A 16,584-nucleotide genomic window follows, 5' to 3' on the forward strand; every position below is an offset into this window, starting at 1 on the left:
TGAATATGGCACGCTTGCATCCGTGAAAACATGTGTCTCGGCCGAACCAAGTACTCTCTTAATACCTTAATCCCGTCCGCTCCTCGAGTGGTTTAGTTATGTGTAATAGACAAGCCCACCTTAGCCCCGTCCAAGCCGGGAATCGGGGATCAGCGTCTCTGTTCCGAGTTTCGGACAAAACCATGAATGATGATTCGACGAGATTCTAATCGGATTTAACATCGAAGGACCTGATGGTTAATATCCGATATGACATCAGTCATTGCTCACCTACGATGAGAATATGTCGGTGACACCAAAGTCGGGTTGAATGCTCGGACTGCTCAGTGGGTTCCCCAGATAACTTCCACTAGCTTCCATGCCATCTGTACTCCGTATACCTTGCCCATGCTATTTATGGAGCTACTAAGTCGCTTGCGATCCGGCCAATCCTCCCCAGGCCATTTTCGCAGAAAGGGAATCGAACAGACAAGGTCGGAAACAATTGTCGCCAAGTTCGTTGTAATCTGCAGATGCTGATAAATCAAGAAATCGCTGTGTCAGCCAGTTGCATCAAGCATGTACCTCAGTACTAAATCACCTTATGCTCTGGCTCTGGAGGTGAAACCTATCAATATATGTATATATACCACCGCAAATGCCTTCGAAAGAATTGAGCAATTCCGAGCAGGCTACTAGATATATTTCCTTCTTCTCTTCAACCAATCCAACTCAACAAACATGGCCCAAGGCGTCCTCGTACTCGGTGCTGGTGAGCTTGGTCTCGCCGTTCTCGAAGCCTTGGCAAAGCACCCGAAACGCAACGACACGAAGCTGTCTGTTCTCTTGCGCCAATCAACTATAAAGTCGACAGAACCAGCCAAGGCAAAGACGACGGAGACCTTGCGGGCCCTGGGTGTGCACCTTGAGCCGGGAAATATTACGCTCGACTCAGTACCCGAGCTGGCGGCAATTTTCAGCCACTACGACACCGTCGTAAGTTGCACGGGAATGGGACTTCCGCCCGACACGCAGAAGAAAATCCTCGACGCGGTCCTGGAAGCCAAGGTTCGGCGATACTTTCCGTGGCAGTTCGGCATGGACTATGACATCATCGGGGAGGGCAGCTCCCAGGACCTCTTTGACGAGCAACTGGCCGTGAGGAAGACGCTGAGGGGCCAGCAGGAAACGGAATGGATCATTGTGTCGACGGGTTTGTTCATGAGCTTCTTATTCATACCCGCGTTCGGCGTCGTGGATCTTGCCAAGAGGATCGTTCGGGCCCTGGGTGGTTGGGAAAACAGCATTACCGTAACGACGCCGACGGATATAGGCAGGGTAACTGCCGACGTGATTCTTGATCCGCGCGACATCAAAAATCAGGTTGTGTATACAGCCGGAGACACGGTTAGCTATGCGCAGTTGGCTGAGTACCTCGGTGAGCGCTTCGAAACTTCCTTCACGCGAGAGTTGTGGGACCCACAGACCCTGAAGAAGCAGCTGGAGGAGGACCCCAATAACACAATGGTCAAATACCGCGACACGTTTGCGCAGGGAAGGGGAGTGGCGTGGCCATTATCACAGACTATCAACGCGGCAAGGAGTATTCAGTTGACAGACGTCGAGACGTATCTGAAAGGGCTAGATATAATCTGAGTTCCCAGGAGAAGTAACCATGTATTTATATAATCGATTAGTTTGTTAAAGGCCTTCATGGTTAAGATATCGCCTCTTACGCTCTTACTCCCGTCGATTATCAGGGGTCCCATCACTGGATGAAGGAACCACCCAGCCCACGCCGCCCACCACCGAAGAAGGAGCGAAACTATATAGCAGTGGATGATTCCAGTTCACATTAAGGGATCTACCGGCTAAGCTGAACGGTCAGGCCTTCATCCCCCGGGCAGCTGGTGAAAGCGCTAGAGGTGTTCTTGGTTCGACCCCTGGTTGGACCAGGATGTAATGGGTTTTTCTCAGTAGGCTGGCAACGGCAGGTCCCGATAATCTTTTTGGCCCCCTTTATGTTATTTTATTTCATGAATTTTTCTTCCTATTTGTATTTCTCTTTCATTTCATGTGCTGTCCCAGGATAGGCGGACCAGGGGAAATGTAATAACGTTTCGGGTCCTCCTCCCCCGTCTCAGAAGCTGGTAACCGAAGTAGAAAGGAACATAAACGATCACTAAAAGAGGAAGTAGTTTGCAGCAAACTAATCAGCGAACCGATTTTCATCTAGGGGAAGTCGAAAGTTCGCCAAATACTTTAGGCCGAGCCACGAAAAGATCGTCGCTAAAGAGAAGAGGGCCGGCTGGAAGGATACGTTCAGCCCTTGGCGACTCCCAATACCGGAATAAATGACCGAGTAATAAAGATGGCAGGCCGGGATGAAAAATCGAAGCGTGGAAGAGTAAAAAAGCTACACCACGAGCATCTTATAATGGCAGAGGCTATTGGGCGCCAGCAACCGCTAACCCGTTGTCGCAGTCGTCCACGCGTTGATCCTTCCACTGCGTTCCATGGTTCCACCAAGGTGAGGGGAAGATGAGAGGGCAGCTTCCTTCCAAGGAAATATCCGGCACCGCCATCGAACTTGCCTGAGAGGGAGCCTCGTCCTTCGAAGTATGGTGGCTTCCAACTCCTGGATATGAACCAAGTTCTTCCGTTCTCATGAAGCTCAAGCCAGAGCCAGCTAGCACATGCCCGACCGATGATCAACACTTCGATCTCAGCTAGCTCCTTTTTTATCAGTCTTCGTATTATCCAGTCTCTTCTTACTGCTCCAGGCACTTATGTTAATTGCTATGCTATGAAGAGAAAGACTTAAGCCGTCGTGCAAATATGGCGGCAACTCAGCTGTACTGAGCCAGCCACCATAACTGTGTAAAAGGAAACAGCCAAATCACTCACCCAGCGTCCCTGTCCCAGCTAAGATAATAATAATAAGCATCACATGTTGTCATCCGTCTCGTTTAGCTCCTTGAGGTAAGGGCGACGGCAACTATTCACCCAATATTGTGTTGTTTCAGCTCTACAGGCGTCTAGCTCGGCCGATCACAACGAGTTTGAACTTTTGCGGCCATCTCAGCAGTTCTCGGGCAAGCCACAGGCAATATGGAGGTTACTCCGACATCTTGGCTAGGCATTCTGTCGTTTTGTTTCCCTCTTTGGGCGTACTGCCCCACAGGCACATGAATCATACTTTGTATGGCATTAATGCCTCACACCGCCTCTTAACCCCACTGGTTCCTACCAAAGAACTGGATAATCTCATTTTGGGGACTAAAAGCTGGTATGAGGGAACACACGGCGCAAATTATGAAGTAAAAGACGAAAAGGAGGCCATGTGAAAAGCTAAAAATAAAGGAAGCGGGTCTATTTCGTGCTTGCTTTCGGTTCTTTTGTTGCGTTCGACCGGGGTATCCGACGGTGGGTCGCATCCGTCCCGCACTTGACATGCATGTATATCGAGCGTCGATCCCGAGGGGCAGCTTAATCCACTGGCATCTGAATCCCAGGGATATGATGATAGGGTGGGGGAGGGAACGATTGAGTGTTTGTGGCTAGCTGCGGGTAAACAATCCAGTGGGGAGCGGAAGAAAAGATGTGGAATCTGGACGGGCCGATGCAGCCACGATCGCTTGGCGGACTAGCTAGACCGAAAGGAGTACACGATTGTCATTATTATCAGTAATCACTTTCCTTGATCGACCTCAGGCCTCCTCAAAGGAGCATTACTGTGGCGAGCTGAGATCTGTTGCCCAGGAATATTTGTCTTTGCGTGAGCTGAGCCTGTACTTGACCCACGATACCGAGGTCTTGAGGTCATATTCGGACCTTCGTTGATGTCCAGAATGTCCTTCCGGTGTTGTAAAAAGTGTATAAGTAAGGGTGTTGAGCCGGTCGAAATCGTTCATAGTTCTCCTTGTCATCCGCATGCCATCTCCTCCAGCAAGAGCTAAACATCACCCTTCTCCACGAGCTTGAACCCGCAATACTGCCTCCATTATGAGAGTCTTCGGCCCTATGACCCTCTTCGCCTATGTGCTGGGGGTTGTCGCCACCGACACTCCAAGCCCAGACATCGTATGTATGGCCGTTCGAGATAGGAAAGGAACAGCAGGTTAACACGATACACAGGTCGAATTTTGTAAGGAAAAGGGTGCGTTCATCCTGCCCATACGCGGTGCCATCAGAAAGATCTCGCAAATAGCACTGACACAAATGATAACAGGGCAAGTCCCGTCCAAGGTCGACGGAAGATGGAAGTGTGTTGAAAGCCGGCCCATCTGTGGGCCAGACGACGACGTGGACACCCTCCACAGGAACGCTGACACTGGCGAATGGGAGTGTTGCCCCAAGGGGCACACTCTGAAGGACTCCCGATGCGTGTCCCCAGGTAAGCAATAACCAGATGTCATCGCGAAATAACACCAGTGGTCACCTCTAGCTAATATATTGTCCCCCGTTAATTTTTACGGAAAGTCCCCGACCCGGATCCCTCGTGGCGCTGCAGCGATCGTAAAAAGTTCGAGCTGGCTGAGAGGTTCCATGGAAGCCTGTCGGAGTGTTGTCACGACAAGGCCTATGCGTTTGAAGACTTGACTCACTACTTTACAAGCCTCCTTGGCCTGGTCGACCTCTTTTGCAAGGATAAGTGCGGGGAACCGACTCCCAAACCCGATGAAGAATGGTGGAGGTGCCCCAAGGATAAGTCGCCATGCAAGTCGCATTCGCTCGAGGTAAACAAGGGCGAAAAGTCGTTGTGGGCTACAGGGGCTGGGTCGGCAAATGTGCCCAATCCGAACATCGCCGTCGCGGGTTACAAGTATCCCTTCGACACGTGGTTGGCGCTCACATCTGGCCAGAACTTTGAACTCTTTATTAAGGGGGAGAAGGTCAAGCCGGCGAAGGGATCGAACTACATGATTCCTGCTGGTAAGTTTTGGACTTGGTAGTGCGATCGAGATTTTTCTAACAGCCTTCCGCTCAACAATGTAGGAACCCTAGCCAGCGATGTCACGTATAAGGCCTCCGAATCGGCCAAGATCCAGTTTTACGCAGCCTGCAGCAAGCACACGCCCTGTATCGGAGACCAGGTGAAGGACTGGACGCTCGACGCTCGGACTACTACGCAGGCGAGGGAAGTCGAGTTCGACGTGAGCAGCTACGAGGGCGACCTTATTTTCACCGTGGCAGATGTCTCGTGGGCTACGGAACAGTACGACGTCTTCGCTGATGGCGTAAAGGTCGGCAGAACCCACGGCAGACTTAGCCTCGGAGAAGATATGTGGGATACGGCCAACATCAACCCAAAGAGCTCATGGGCCGCAAACGGTGCGGGAGCCCTCGGGTGTATTGCTAACGATGGGTTCTGGGGCTCTTTCCGAATTCCTCAAGGTAAGGTTTCACTTCGTGATCACAATTTGGGAAGGGGTCTCTAACAGCCTCTGTAGGAACGAAGAAGGTCACCGTCCGTCTTATTCACGAACAGCCCGGCTGGCCGTCATACTGGTTCATGTACCGCATTGACAAGCCTTGCAAGTGTTAAGAAGAGGCAATCCATAGCAGTACCAGCAGGTCAATTTTTCAATCCGGTACCTGACCCTCTTAAGGCAGAGAGCGGTCGAACACGTCAAGGGCACCCAATGAAACTGGTATTATTATGGAGAAAGATTGTTAAGTCAAAACGTACTCTACGGCAGATAGCAATATGAAATCCATATTTAGTACCCCGTATTAGGTGATCCTTGAGCTACATGTGGCAAGGTTGTGAATGAAACATATTCGTGAATGTCCTTGGGGGCATCCCTCCACCGGAGAGAGGTTTCTGATCAGCTTTGGTTGGTGATTCGGAGTTGTGTTTGATGTATTATGGGGCGTTTTGGCATATCATATAGAAAGGTACCTCTACACTCAAGGTGTTCTGTACATTCACTTATATACGTCGTATTCGAAGAACCGGCTTATTTTTCCCGAATGGATGATTCAATCAATGACGCCCCATGACCGCCGGTTTACCACACATGTCATGTAATACAGAACAAAGAAAGGCACCCGAACCCGCCTCCAAGATCGGTAATGTGACCGTTTCTAAAGCAGAGTACACTTTACTCACGGTCAAACTCAATCCCGCTCACCTCCGCTCCGCCCCAGAAAAGGTAGACCTCGAAAAATAGGCCGAGTACGTCGTCGTTCTCCCTAAACTCCCATCGAATTGCCTTGTCCGGCATATACTTCTCCACCACGGGCTTGCACGCGGCGATACACCGCGCTTTAAGTGTCTCACTGCCACTGTAGTTCATCTTGGGGTCTAATATCGTGTTTTTCCAGCTCAGGTCCACTAGTATGCGACCCTGGCGCATCGTGTTCAGTGTGTCCGCCGATTCCCTGATGAAATCTTCCCACTGGGCGATTGTGAAGGGTTGTTCTATGGCAACAGAGTACAGCCGTGGGAACATCTCCACGACCCTCTCCAGCGTCAATCCGTCGTGGTTGAATTCTGGACAGAGTCTGATTGATAGGTCCAACCTGGCAACCCGCGCGACATTTCGATCCGCCATAAACCACGACTTCACGATGCGCTCAGGGTCATTATCCAAGGCGGGATAAAACTCATTTTCCCCGTAGAGCACCTCTGCAGCCTCCTCGTGTACGAAGCGGCAGACCGCCAGAACAGACGGGTAGAGGGGATCATGCGGGTCTCCTGCATACAGGGGAAGGAAGATCTCGTTCGTAGCCGGGCTAATTTCCTTGTTGACCTTCTCGCAATAGAGGAGGTGCCGGTAGATCTGCCGTCGGATTTCGTATGGCAAATCGAGAAACGACAAGCTCTTCGAGTTCGCCTCCAAGTTTGCCACTTCTTCCATATCCTCGCTCGTCAGAACTCGGTGGAATGAAGCCACTTTCCTTTGTGAGGGGTCAGTGAACAGTGAATCCATGGATGCGATGTCCCAAACTTACCAGATTAGATAGATGCTATATCCTATAGTTTATAAGTAGGTAAGAGACAGCGTATTAACACAGCTTATTAACATCATCGCCGATTTCCCAAACGGATTCTTCTTAACGCCAGGAGTCCAGGAGACACTGAAGCTTCCTGGCGTGCCTGCGATCTTTATGTCCAGTTTGATCCTTCGTTATCACGTGAAACCCTTGTCGTTCAAGCTTGAATCCTGGTCAGTATTATTAGGGTTTTCTAGTTGTCTCAATTGAGAGAGATGAATTCGACTAAGACTGATAATAGAACCGAAAAAAAATCTTTATGTAGCGTCGGATGGGCTCAATGTTCTGAGAGTTCTCTGGGAGCTATATTAAACTAACCGAAAAACTCCCGAATTGTCGGCACCGCTCGTTCCGGCTTCCCTCTTATCTCTCTATTACAGAGTAGTTCATGACCCGCGCCGTCAAACGCAACACTCTTCGCGCCACGGATGATTTCCCTCAAGACGGCCATTCCCTCTAATAAGAAGGCAGGGCTCCTCTCCCCAGAAAGTAAAAGAAGTTCAGTCCTCTCCGTACCAGCGTCGCCTCCCGCGTCATTTTCCTCGCAAGAGAGAATTTCGTACTGCCCGGACTCAGCTATCACGCCCTCTACAAGAGCAAAATCATACCGAAGGAGCTTGGCGAGGCCGGACATTGTGCAAACCCCTCTGTCTTCCTTACCCCCCACCTTCTTCTTCTCCACATCCCTGTCTTGTGCCCGGAACATCATGCCCGATAGAAACTTCATCAGCCATCCTGGGATCCACGTCGGGCCGAGCTGTACAATTTGCATCGATGTAACGGCGGCGCCAACTATATCACCGTCCTCGAGCTGGCGCTCGAAGTGAGGGAGTTGGCCGATGTTACAGGAAGTGGGTCGATCTGTGAAGAATATAGGCGGCTCGAAGATTACGGCTTTACGAATTTTGGAGAGTGTCGGCGACTTGGCTTTTTGAAGGAGGCATTGGAGTGCCAACAAAGCGCCGGAGGAGATGGCAATGATGTAAACAGCGCCTGTAGCTTCGATGACGGCCTCTATATCTGAGACTTCGGTTTCAGTGACAGCGGCAGTAAAGGCTGGGTTGTAAGTTCGGGCGTATGTCTTCGGTCCAAGCCTAAGGGTCTCGTTGAACTCTTGCGTCTCAGTTGACCCCCCGGATGGCGGAGGGTGCGGATTTAAATCCGTCACAGATGATGGGTATGGTCCGGAGAGTCCTCGGGCTCGACGAGAAGCGACGTGAACGGTGTAGTACGGGCTTAGTGCGATGGCCAGCTCGCTGTGGAAGAGAGCATAGCTAAATGCGCCATGCAGTATCAGGACGCTGTTCCCAGTGCCGACCGAGTAGTAGCTCAACTTGGCGCCGTCGGATGCCGTAGCGAAGTGTGGGGAAAATTCGGTCTCCGCCCTAGCTGCCATGATTCCGCGAGTTCGGAGGAATTTTGTGTCAAGCCATCGAATCTGGGAGTGAAGAGGGCTGGGGTAGTTCCTGAGCAAGGCTTTATTACCCAATGTGAGCGTCCGCGTAAGGAACACGAGATATGCGACAGATGCAACCAATGCAAATGGAGACGCGTTGCCTCAGTGGCGGACCTTGGCAAACATGCCGATATTTGCCGGAGCTCAATTTGCGGTGCTCCTTTCCCGTCACGATAGTGTATTGCTTTTAGTTCGAACCTCTCAATAGAACAAGAATGAGCGAGGATGTCGGCGTTGGAAATGGCTATTGTTCATTGAACGTTTGCGGTACTCGCGGACCCGAATCCGAACCCTCTCGCCTTCCGCTAGACGTACGAGACTGATAAGGAAGATATGTAGCGCATAGTTCCAATCTACCATGTTGAAAACAGTGAAATCCAGTGCTACCGTTAATGCTACATTGCTAATTTTGGATGTCGTATCATCGTATCATTACCATTACAATTCTCCATCCTTACGCACGACCTGGCGGTGTCGCAAGATTCAATCTCAATCCATCCTGACCGTCCATAAATCCAATTTGCGTCCTCTTCCTCAAAAGCTTCGCGGTTCCCGCCTCCGAACCATGTCCATCAGCCCCTCTAAACAACGACTGCGTTTTCTCATCAAACCCATACGTGAGTGTCGGGTAGGCGCTCTCTTTCCACACGGGCAACCCAAGTCTCCATGTCTGAAACATGATGACGGCAAAGTATAAGCAGCCGGCGAGGACGGCTAGGATGGGCGCGATGAGGAAGGGCCAATCCACGTGAATAAGGAGGATGAATTCGTCCGTGGTCCCCTCCTGGATCCTCCTACCGCCGTCGCGGATGTGGACCGTGAGGCGCTCGGCGAGCATTTCGAACGTGTGGGTGAGGTTGTCGGATTGGCCGAGGATATGGGAGAGAGCGGATATCTCGCTGTTGCGGGAGTTGGTGGGATACACCAGAAGAGACTCGTTTGTGGGGTTGTTACCGAGCGTTAACAAGTTGAGAGTCTCCTGTAGCCCTATGATGCTCGCCTGAGTAAAGTTGAAGACGGACGATCCGTTGGCTCCGAGGCGCTCGATTTCATTGACTGGGATGGACACTTGGATGTCACTTCGGAGCTTTGTGATGGGTTTTAGAGACGGATATACATTGGCAACCAAGTTTCGAGACTTGTTGTCGGTGGCGAGACTGTCCCAGGAACCTTGCACGCGGTTGGACCATACGCCGAGGCGTTCCTCCGTCAAGACACCACTGTTGACCTGCGCCTTGGTCGCAGCGGCGCACAGATAGAGCCCACACTCTGTCGCCTCGATGCTTGCGTCCTCCCACGAGATTTGTTTCGCGATGAAGTTTTGCGGCGCACGAAGCATAAGGAAGGAATGGAACAAGGTGTCGTGATCCTGCAAGCTGATAGTGGATCGATAGTCCATCGTCGTGTTAGCTGTGAGGCCGACAAAGGTTGAGGTGGCAGGTTGAACTGAGTCCCCGAGATCGTCTGGAGCTTCTGCAAGTCCATCAAACTGCTTGATGTTGGCATACGGCGCTATATATTCCGTACAGGGACCAATTTCTACAACGTTTACACCCAGTTCCTGGTTCGTGGCGTCCTGGGATTTGCACCCCTCACGCCGCTTCCGCACGACCGTGGAGCTAACGTCGTTACAGGTGCTGCAGATGGCGGCGCTCGTGAAAACTGGCCAGGTGCAGTTCCCCGTCACGCAGGAGAAGGCGACATGAGGAGGCCGGGCGGTGGAGTCCTTCGCGCCGAGGAAGAAGCCGTCGTAGATGGCGCTGGTGAGGCCAAAGTCGGGTCGAAGGTCGAACACGTCCATGATTGTGCCGTCCGCGAAAAGACCGACCCCAGCCGTACCGCCAGCATCTGCCAGGCTCCCCATGCGCATGTTCTCAGCGACTGAGATGGTAGAGTTGGCCGTGGAGGATCGGCTCAGAGTAAGTTCGCCCGTTAGCGACACGGTGGCTTGGAGGAAGGGGTCGAAGGTGATCGTCAGTATGGTAACTAGTGCGCCGAGAATAGCCCAATTTCTATCGCAACCCAAGTATTAGTTAATTCTCTTCATACTCTCGTGGCAGCCTAAAACCGAGGGGGGTGCATTTTACCACTTACATTGTTCTTGCAAAGATAAGCAAACCCAAGCTGCCCCAGGGTCCTCGGCTCGCTGAGTCAAAGATCTCGAATAAGCTCAGATTCCCCTGATGCGTCCTGAACCAGTTCCATTTTTGCTGTCCCAAACACGCGCTGATCGTAAACGCCAAGCTGACCTTCGAGATGACGCCGAGGGCCGAAACGACGGTATTGATCGAAGCTGGGAAATGCCAGTCCGTAACGGGTTTGCCGTTCTGCGTGGCCAGCACCACAATCGCCGCAAGCAGCGCCGAGATGCTGAGTAGCGTTGAGCCGATCTCGAGAAGCCACGCGGGGAGCGGCCATCGGCTGTGAATCGGTCGCGACGCAGGGGGGTCAGGGACCATTCCTACTGTGTGGTATGCGGCGCCTTTGTCCGCAGCATATTGTGTTGCTCGGGCCGGTGGCGGGGGAGATCCTTCTGGGATTTGGCGGACGTAACCGCTCTGGTAGGAGGTGTCAAAGCTGGCTGTGGAATTGAAGCCGCTCGGAGCAGGATCGTCATGACCCCGCGGAGGCTCCATTGTCCCGTGAGATCCGCGGCGGTGGGCGGATGGACTCTGGCGTCGTCGTTCGGAAATGCCGGCCTGGGAATGTCGCTCCGGGGACCCACGCGGGGGAGGCTTAAATTGGGGAGGATGATCAAAAGGCCTCCTTTCTGGGGGCTCCCTGACCAGAAAAAAGTGTGTTTGAACGGGAGAGACGCTCCATGAACTTGGGAGGGAAAAAAAGAAAAGGATTGTGGAGGATCAGGCCAGGGTCTTGGCGGAAAACAGCATCCGCCTTAAAAGCGGGTCTTTATAACCTATACAACCAGGGTCCTAAGTCCTAGAATGACTGGACATGGACAGGAATTGTGCCGTCCAAGAAGACGAACCCGGCGTCCTGGGAATGGCTTGAAACGAATGAAGACCGTAAGCGCCGGATCCTACAATCTTCGCCCCGCTGAGCAGCAGTGGCTGTGTGCGTCGTACCAATGAGACGACTCGCCTCCAACATTAGGTACTCGTTGACAGCTTCAAGGGGTAATTTAGGGCTGGTCAAGCGGCTAGAAACTTTTCTCTAGACCCCGTTAGGAAAGGAGAAAAATCTCCCGCTCTAGCTCGATGTGCACGCGCGATCCGCGATTGGAGATGTGTTCTTTCTGGGACGGCGCTGTCTGTGGGGGTTCATTTCGCCAGACCATTGCCTGAATGGAGATGAAGGAGGCAGTGGTGTACTTCTCCGGGCTGTGTATGGGTCTTAGATACGTTATTAATAGGAGCCAGCTGCAGGGGGTTCTAGGGCTTAAGCATGCGCTTCACCACTCTCTCCCATCTCTAGATGAAACACAACCGGGAGGCCCTGAGCCAGTCCTCTCTGTCCTCGGATCATTGGGCGGACGACTTGCATTGGGTTGCATCAGAGGATTCTTCACGCCAACCATGATTCGACAGCGATACGAGATGAGACGACCGCAATCACGTGAGCTTATCCGAATTCCAATATCCCATTTTCGGCTAGGTTGATCTCTTCCCCTCTGGTCGAAGCTGAGCGAGGGAGGGAAGTAGGGTACAAAGGAAAGGAGACTGAATTTTGTGAACACGGAAAAGATATCTTTGTTATTCGTTCCTTGCGAGAGGGGCAAGTAGAGTGCGCCTCTAAAGAGAAAAGTCCTTTTGCTGTACGTTTCGAAAATGTCGAAGCTCATGAGCTGTTTGGAGTCGGTCCAAGTCGATGATGGGGGCTGGGGACGATCATCCTGCACCACCCCCGCACAGAGGATTTGATATTTGATGACATCCCTGCATGCAGTCAGTGGGTGCCGAATGCCGGGATTACGCGTGGAATTTGAGGTGGCAGGATCGGGACGCAGGGCTGAAATTTCCCCTTGAACGATTTTTTTTTTTTTTCATCTTGAGCCAGCATCGTGGAAAATGTCGCGATATGGGGATACGTCCGACGCAGGCCGATCGAGGTCGAGATCGATATCTAGGTCGAGATCTAGGTCCTGGTCCAGGCCTCGGTCTCGGTCTCGGTCTCGATCGCTATCACCGCCTTTCCCGCTCCCACGTCGACGATCGAGTGGTTTCTCGGCCGGCGTTCCTCGGGCGCGACGCCCCGGCGTACGCGAATCGCGTGGCTACTACGAGATTCCAAGTCGCGTGCGGCCTGCCTTCCGAGACGTAAGTTATAAATATACGGCGATTAATGCAATGCACCGGAAGATAAGGCCCTTAAATAAATAACGAATGTAGGAATATGCATACTTTCCGGTGTATGAACCCTTCGGCGCCCGGAATCACCGAGCTCGGGCTCGCGTGAGCAGCCCGATGGGCTACGAGTCCGGGGCCCGCTTCCGCTCATTGGAAAGGGCAGCAGACAGACGGCAGAAAGAGCTAGAGCTGGAACAAATGAAGCTAGAATTGGAAGAAGTAAAACGAGAGTATGAAGAAGGACAAAGATATAAGGCCGAATCCCGTCTCCGAAGGCTGGCGGACCTGGGCGAGCCTGCGGGCCACCCGTACTTTTCCTTCTCCCTGCCTCGGTCTTCCCCCGCTGCTTCGACGACGGGCTCCGCGCTCACTGCCGAGGAGGATTCGACCCTGGATGGCGATAAGGCCGCTTCGCCTCTGAAGCGGACGGCGAGGGTGATTACGACGTCTTACGTGCTCGAATCGGAATATACCGGCAAGGGGCCCCGGGGAGATGTTCAGAGTGCTACTGTTACCGTGATGACTGGGGCTCATGCTCATGCTCGCCCATTATTCCGATGGATGTGAGACTTCCAGAAACCCGTCCAGCTGTTGAGCTCCCTCACTAATGAAATTTGCAGTCATTTCACCTCTCCATCAATGGACTTTGACGCATTTGCAGTAGGAGACCCTATTACGAATTAATCCTCCTAACGCTCGTCGTTGTTAACCCACTCCCAGGAAGAAGTGTCGCGAGTGCCCAACCTGACGTCCTCGGAAAAAAGATCTTTATCTACCTTAATGAACGACGTAAAGCTCAAATATGTCAAGCCGATCCAAATCTCCGACTCCAAGACCGTACGACTCATGGAGCCTAACATCATCCAATCCACCGTGCCCCCGCCCGCTGGCAGCACCAAGGATCTCTCGGCCAGACCTCGCACGGTAACTTGGGTTTCCTTGCCTTACTTTAGCCTCGAGAAGTACTCCGGCTTAGAGAGCGACGCATTATTCCCCATCCAGACCCTTCTACAGGCACAGTTCTCCCGAAGCGGGCGCGGCCGGGACATGCAGCAAGCTGTGTGCAAGAACAAGTTGGCCCCGCCTGGGTATTGTTTTCATATTGCGCAGATCTGGTGTGTCGTTTTGGATAACTGTAAGATTTCTCATCTTATCCTTGCCGATATGGACGTACAAAGGCGCTGGCTAACATGGTCTCAAAACTTCAAGCTTTTCTGTTCACGTGTAGCCGTTTACCAGAGTCGGCTCTGTACGGCCAGTCAATCCAACGAACCGTCAAGTCGCCAGATGAGATCGCGGATACTAAGGGTAAAGGGCATATCTTGGTTAGCCACTCCGATGCCGTCTTGTGGAAGATACCATTGGAACATGCCCAAACTTGGCTCGTAAGACCACCCACAACCTTCGCCATTCCTTGTCCTACTTAAATCCTTCACGCTTGGCGCTGACGCCGATGCAGGAGTTTACCGCCCACTTCCGAGAGCTTTTCCCTACACCGTTAATCTTCCACTACCAAAAGAATCAGGTAGTAACCGCAAAGGAATGGCCAACTGTCCGCCAGAGAGCCGCCCGAGGAAATATTATCCTCAGTCTCACCAAAGGGTATGGCATATTCCTTCTCATTCTTCTCATGCATCGAATTTTTAACTCATGATATCTGCAGACCCCTTCCCAAGCTACCGCCAGTGGGCGTTCTTCCTCCAAGTCCATATATCGAAGATGATTCAGGGTCTGTCGAAGGCGAACCGTTACCGCCCGTGGCAGCGAAAGGCAAGGATGATCCACAAACACAGCCATCTCCCACACCTGCGCCATCACGGCCGGCTCCTCAAAAGAAGGAAGCAGGTTTCTCAATCTTCAGCTGCTTGGAAGGCGTCTGGAACGCAAAAACGGGGACCATTAATCGGCCCAATCTCACCCAACACTTGGCGAATGTCGGAGACTATCTCATGACCGGGACAACCTTCAGCGACCGTAAGGCATACCGTCGATGCCATGGCTCATCGTACGCGAATGTACACCGCAAACTCGCAATACGGGGTGCGAAGCTTTCGACGGAGCTCGCGGACGCGGCTAGCATAGAGCAGGCCGAGTACGAGGAGCACATCGATGTCGTCAGCGCAGCCGCCGTCATCTTCGATGCTTTCTTCCCTACGCACCATGGAATCCCAACTACTGGAAGGTTCTGGGGCGCGATTGACAGGCTCATTGACGTAAGTTGACTTGCCATAGATAGAATACCAGAATCTAGACGGTAAATGCCCAATTTATGAAAGAACGGGACTGACAGTGTCACGCAGCCGCCGGATCAACCTTTCGGTTCCCGGGACCGCCCGTCCCTGCGCGATCTCCGTGTCCAACTGAGAGGATTGTGTATCACTCTCGCATCATTCACCGATCTTTTTAAGACGATCACCACAAAAGACCTATCCAGAATCAAGGCGCCCGACGAGCTCACCCTAGCCTGGATCCATTTACTCATGGGTATCATCTACCTGCCAACTGATCGGCTTCGATCCGAGCGGATATTTTGCGACGCTGAAGCCCTTCTCGATGACGGGTTGAGAATCATCGTCATGTCCCTGTCCGAAACTGACCTCGTTGACAAATCGGTCGTCCTTCCCATGGAGCTCTTTTCGCTCGTCTGTTTGGAGCTGATCAAGAACAGCAACCCTGGGCTACCGAATATTGCCGAGACCTACTCTCACTACTTGTCCACTCTCGTAAGGTCCCCCAAAAGCAGTACCGTGATAGAAAATATCTGAAATCTGCTCTTCCCGAGCTTTTGCCTTCAATTCTAATGGTAGATACCTCTAGGAAGCCGAGATATCCTCAAATCCTTCCGACAGAACCTACGAACGCCGTCTCGCAATGTTCAAACAAGAAACGACCATAATCCAACATACCCTCGATACGCAATACGAAATCATGGAAAGGCTCGACAAGCTCGACTTCGTTGGCCGACTCCCACACCTCCCAGGACCCGGATACACCCCCGCGTACCGATTCGAACCACGGCCCATACATTCTGCTTCCCGACATTACGAACCAGGTCGACCGCGATATGCGGGTGGTGGCCCGGCCGCCGATCCCTTCTTCAGCAATGCCGTTCTTTCTGATATCGGAGGGTTCCGGGAGAGTTTTAGACGAGAATGCATATCTCAGTCGCTGCGGACGAATAGGATGATTTCCGAAACGCATGATCAAGCGACGGACCTGGAGGAGTTTGTACGTGTTTCTGGACCTCTGTTTACCTCGTAATTTTTTCCCTTGTTCTTGTTTCATCAGCTAAAACCTAGCCACAATAGTGTCGAAACCAAATCGACACCACCAAGGACCGACAGGAGCGAGCCATCTACGCCTTCACAATCGTCACAGTCATCTTCCTCCCCCTCAGCTCCGTCGCGAGCATCTTCGGCATGAACACGGTCGATGTGCGAGACATGCCGCAGAGCCAGTGGATCTACTGGGCCGTGGCCGTCCCCGTCACGGTCGTAGTCATCTTCCTAGGATTACTATGGACGGGGGAGCTGACGAATATCGTGCGGTGGTTCGCATCGTTGGGTTCGGATGAGAAGGGGGCGTATTATAAGGTTAAATATCCGAGGAGGAGGCGCCATCGGACGCGAGTGAGGATTGAGAGTCCGAATGGCTACCTGAGAGCCTAGTTTTCGGTTGGCGTAAAGTCTATTGATCTAGTGGGCTTGTTATGTTACATCGTTAAACGTTCTAAAATCCTAGAAACGCCATTTAGTATAATTTACCTAGTTCTCCTAACGCCAAAACCCAAACCCCCGAAGAACGATAGCCGCTGGTCCTGTCATCATCACTGCAATGCTT

General features: G+C 52.2%; 2 protein-coding genes and 2 pseudogenes across 2 annotated transcripts; 3 read left to right on the top strand and 1 right to left on the bottom strand.

Annotated features, from left to right (window-relative positions):
• Window positions 1-720: 720 nt before the first annotated feature.
• On the top strand, window positions 721-1,635 carry SAPIO_CDS6962 (annotated as a pseudogene; the record flags this gene model as incomplete).
• A 2,349-nt stretch (window positions 1,636-3,984) lies between these two features.
• Window positions 3,985-5,527, top strand: SAPIO_CDS6963 (uncharacterized protein; the record flags this gene model as incomplete). Its single annotated transcript, XM_016788921.1, has 6 exons — window positions 3,985-4,062; window positions 4,117-4,126; window positions 4,211-4,375; window positions 4,462-4,914; window positions 4,978-5,376; window positions 5,433-5,527. The coding sequence occupies 6 exons, from the start codon at window positions 3,985-3,987 to the stop codon at window positions 5,525-5,527; spliced, it is 1,200 nt and encodes a 399-aa protein (XP_016641445.1).
• A 559-nt stretch (window positions 5,528-6,086) lies between these two features.
• SAPIO_CDS6964 lies at window positions 6,087-11,073 on the bottom strand (annotated as a pseudogene; the record flags this gene model as incomplete).
• Window positions 11,074-12,861: 1,788 nt separating this feature from the next.
• SAPIO_CDS6965 (uncharacterized protein) lies at window positions 12,862-16,412 on the top strand (the record flags this gene model as incomplete). Its single annotated transcript, XM_016788922.1, has 9 exons — window positions 12,862-13,307; window positions 13,365-13,404; window positions 13,465-13,879; window positions 13,954-14,129; window positions 14,204-14,346; window positions 14,408-14,957; window positions 15,045-15,467; window positions 15,562-15,972; window positions 16,053-16,412. The coding sequence occupies 9 exons, from the start codon at window positions 12,862-12,864 to the stop codon at window positions 16,410-16,412; spliced, it is 2,964 nt and encodes a 987-aa protein (XP_016641446.1).
• Between the last annotated feature and the right edge of the window lie 172 nt (window positions 16,413-16,584).

This window comes from Scedosporium apiospermum, assembly GCF_000732125.1.
Source record: "Scedosporium apiospermum strain IHEM 14462 chromosome Unknown SEQ_SAPIO_0109, whole genome shotgun sequence".
NCBI lineage: Eukaryota > Fungi > Ascomycota > Sordariomycetes > Microascales > Microascaceae > Scedosporium > Scedosporium apiospermum.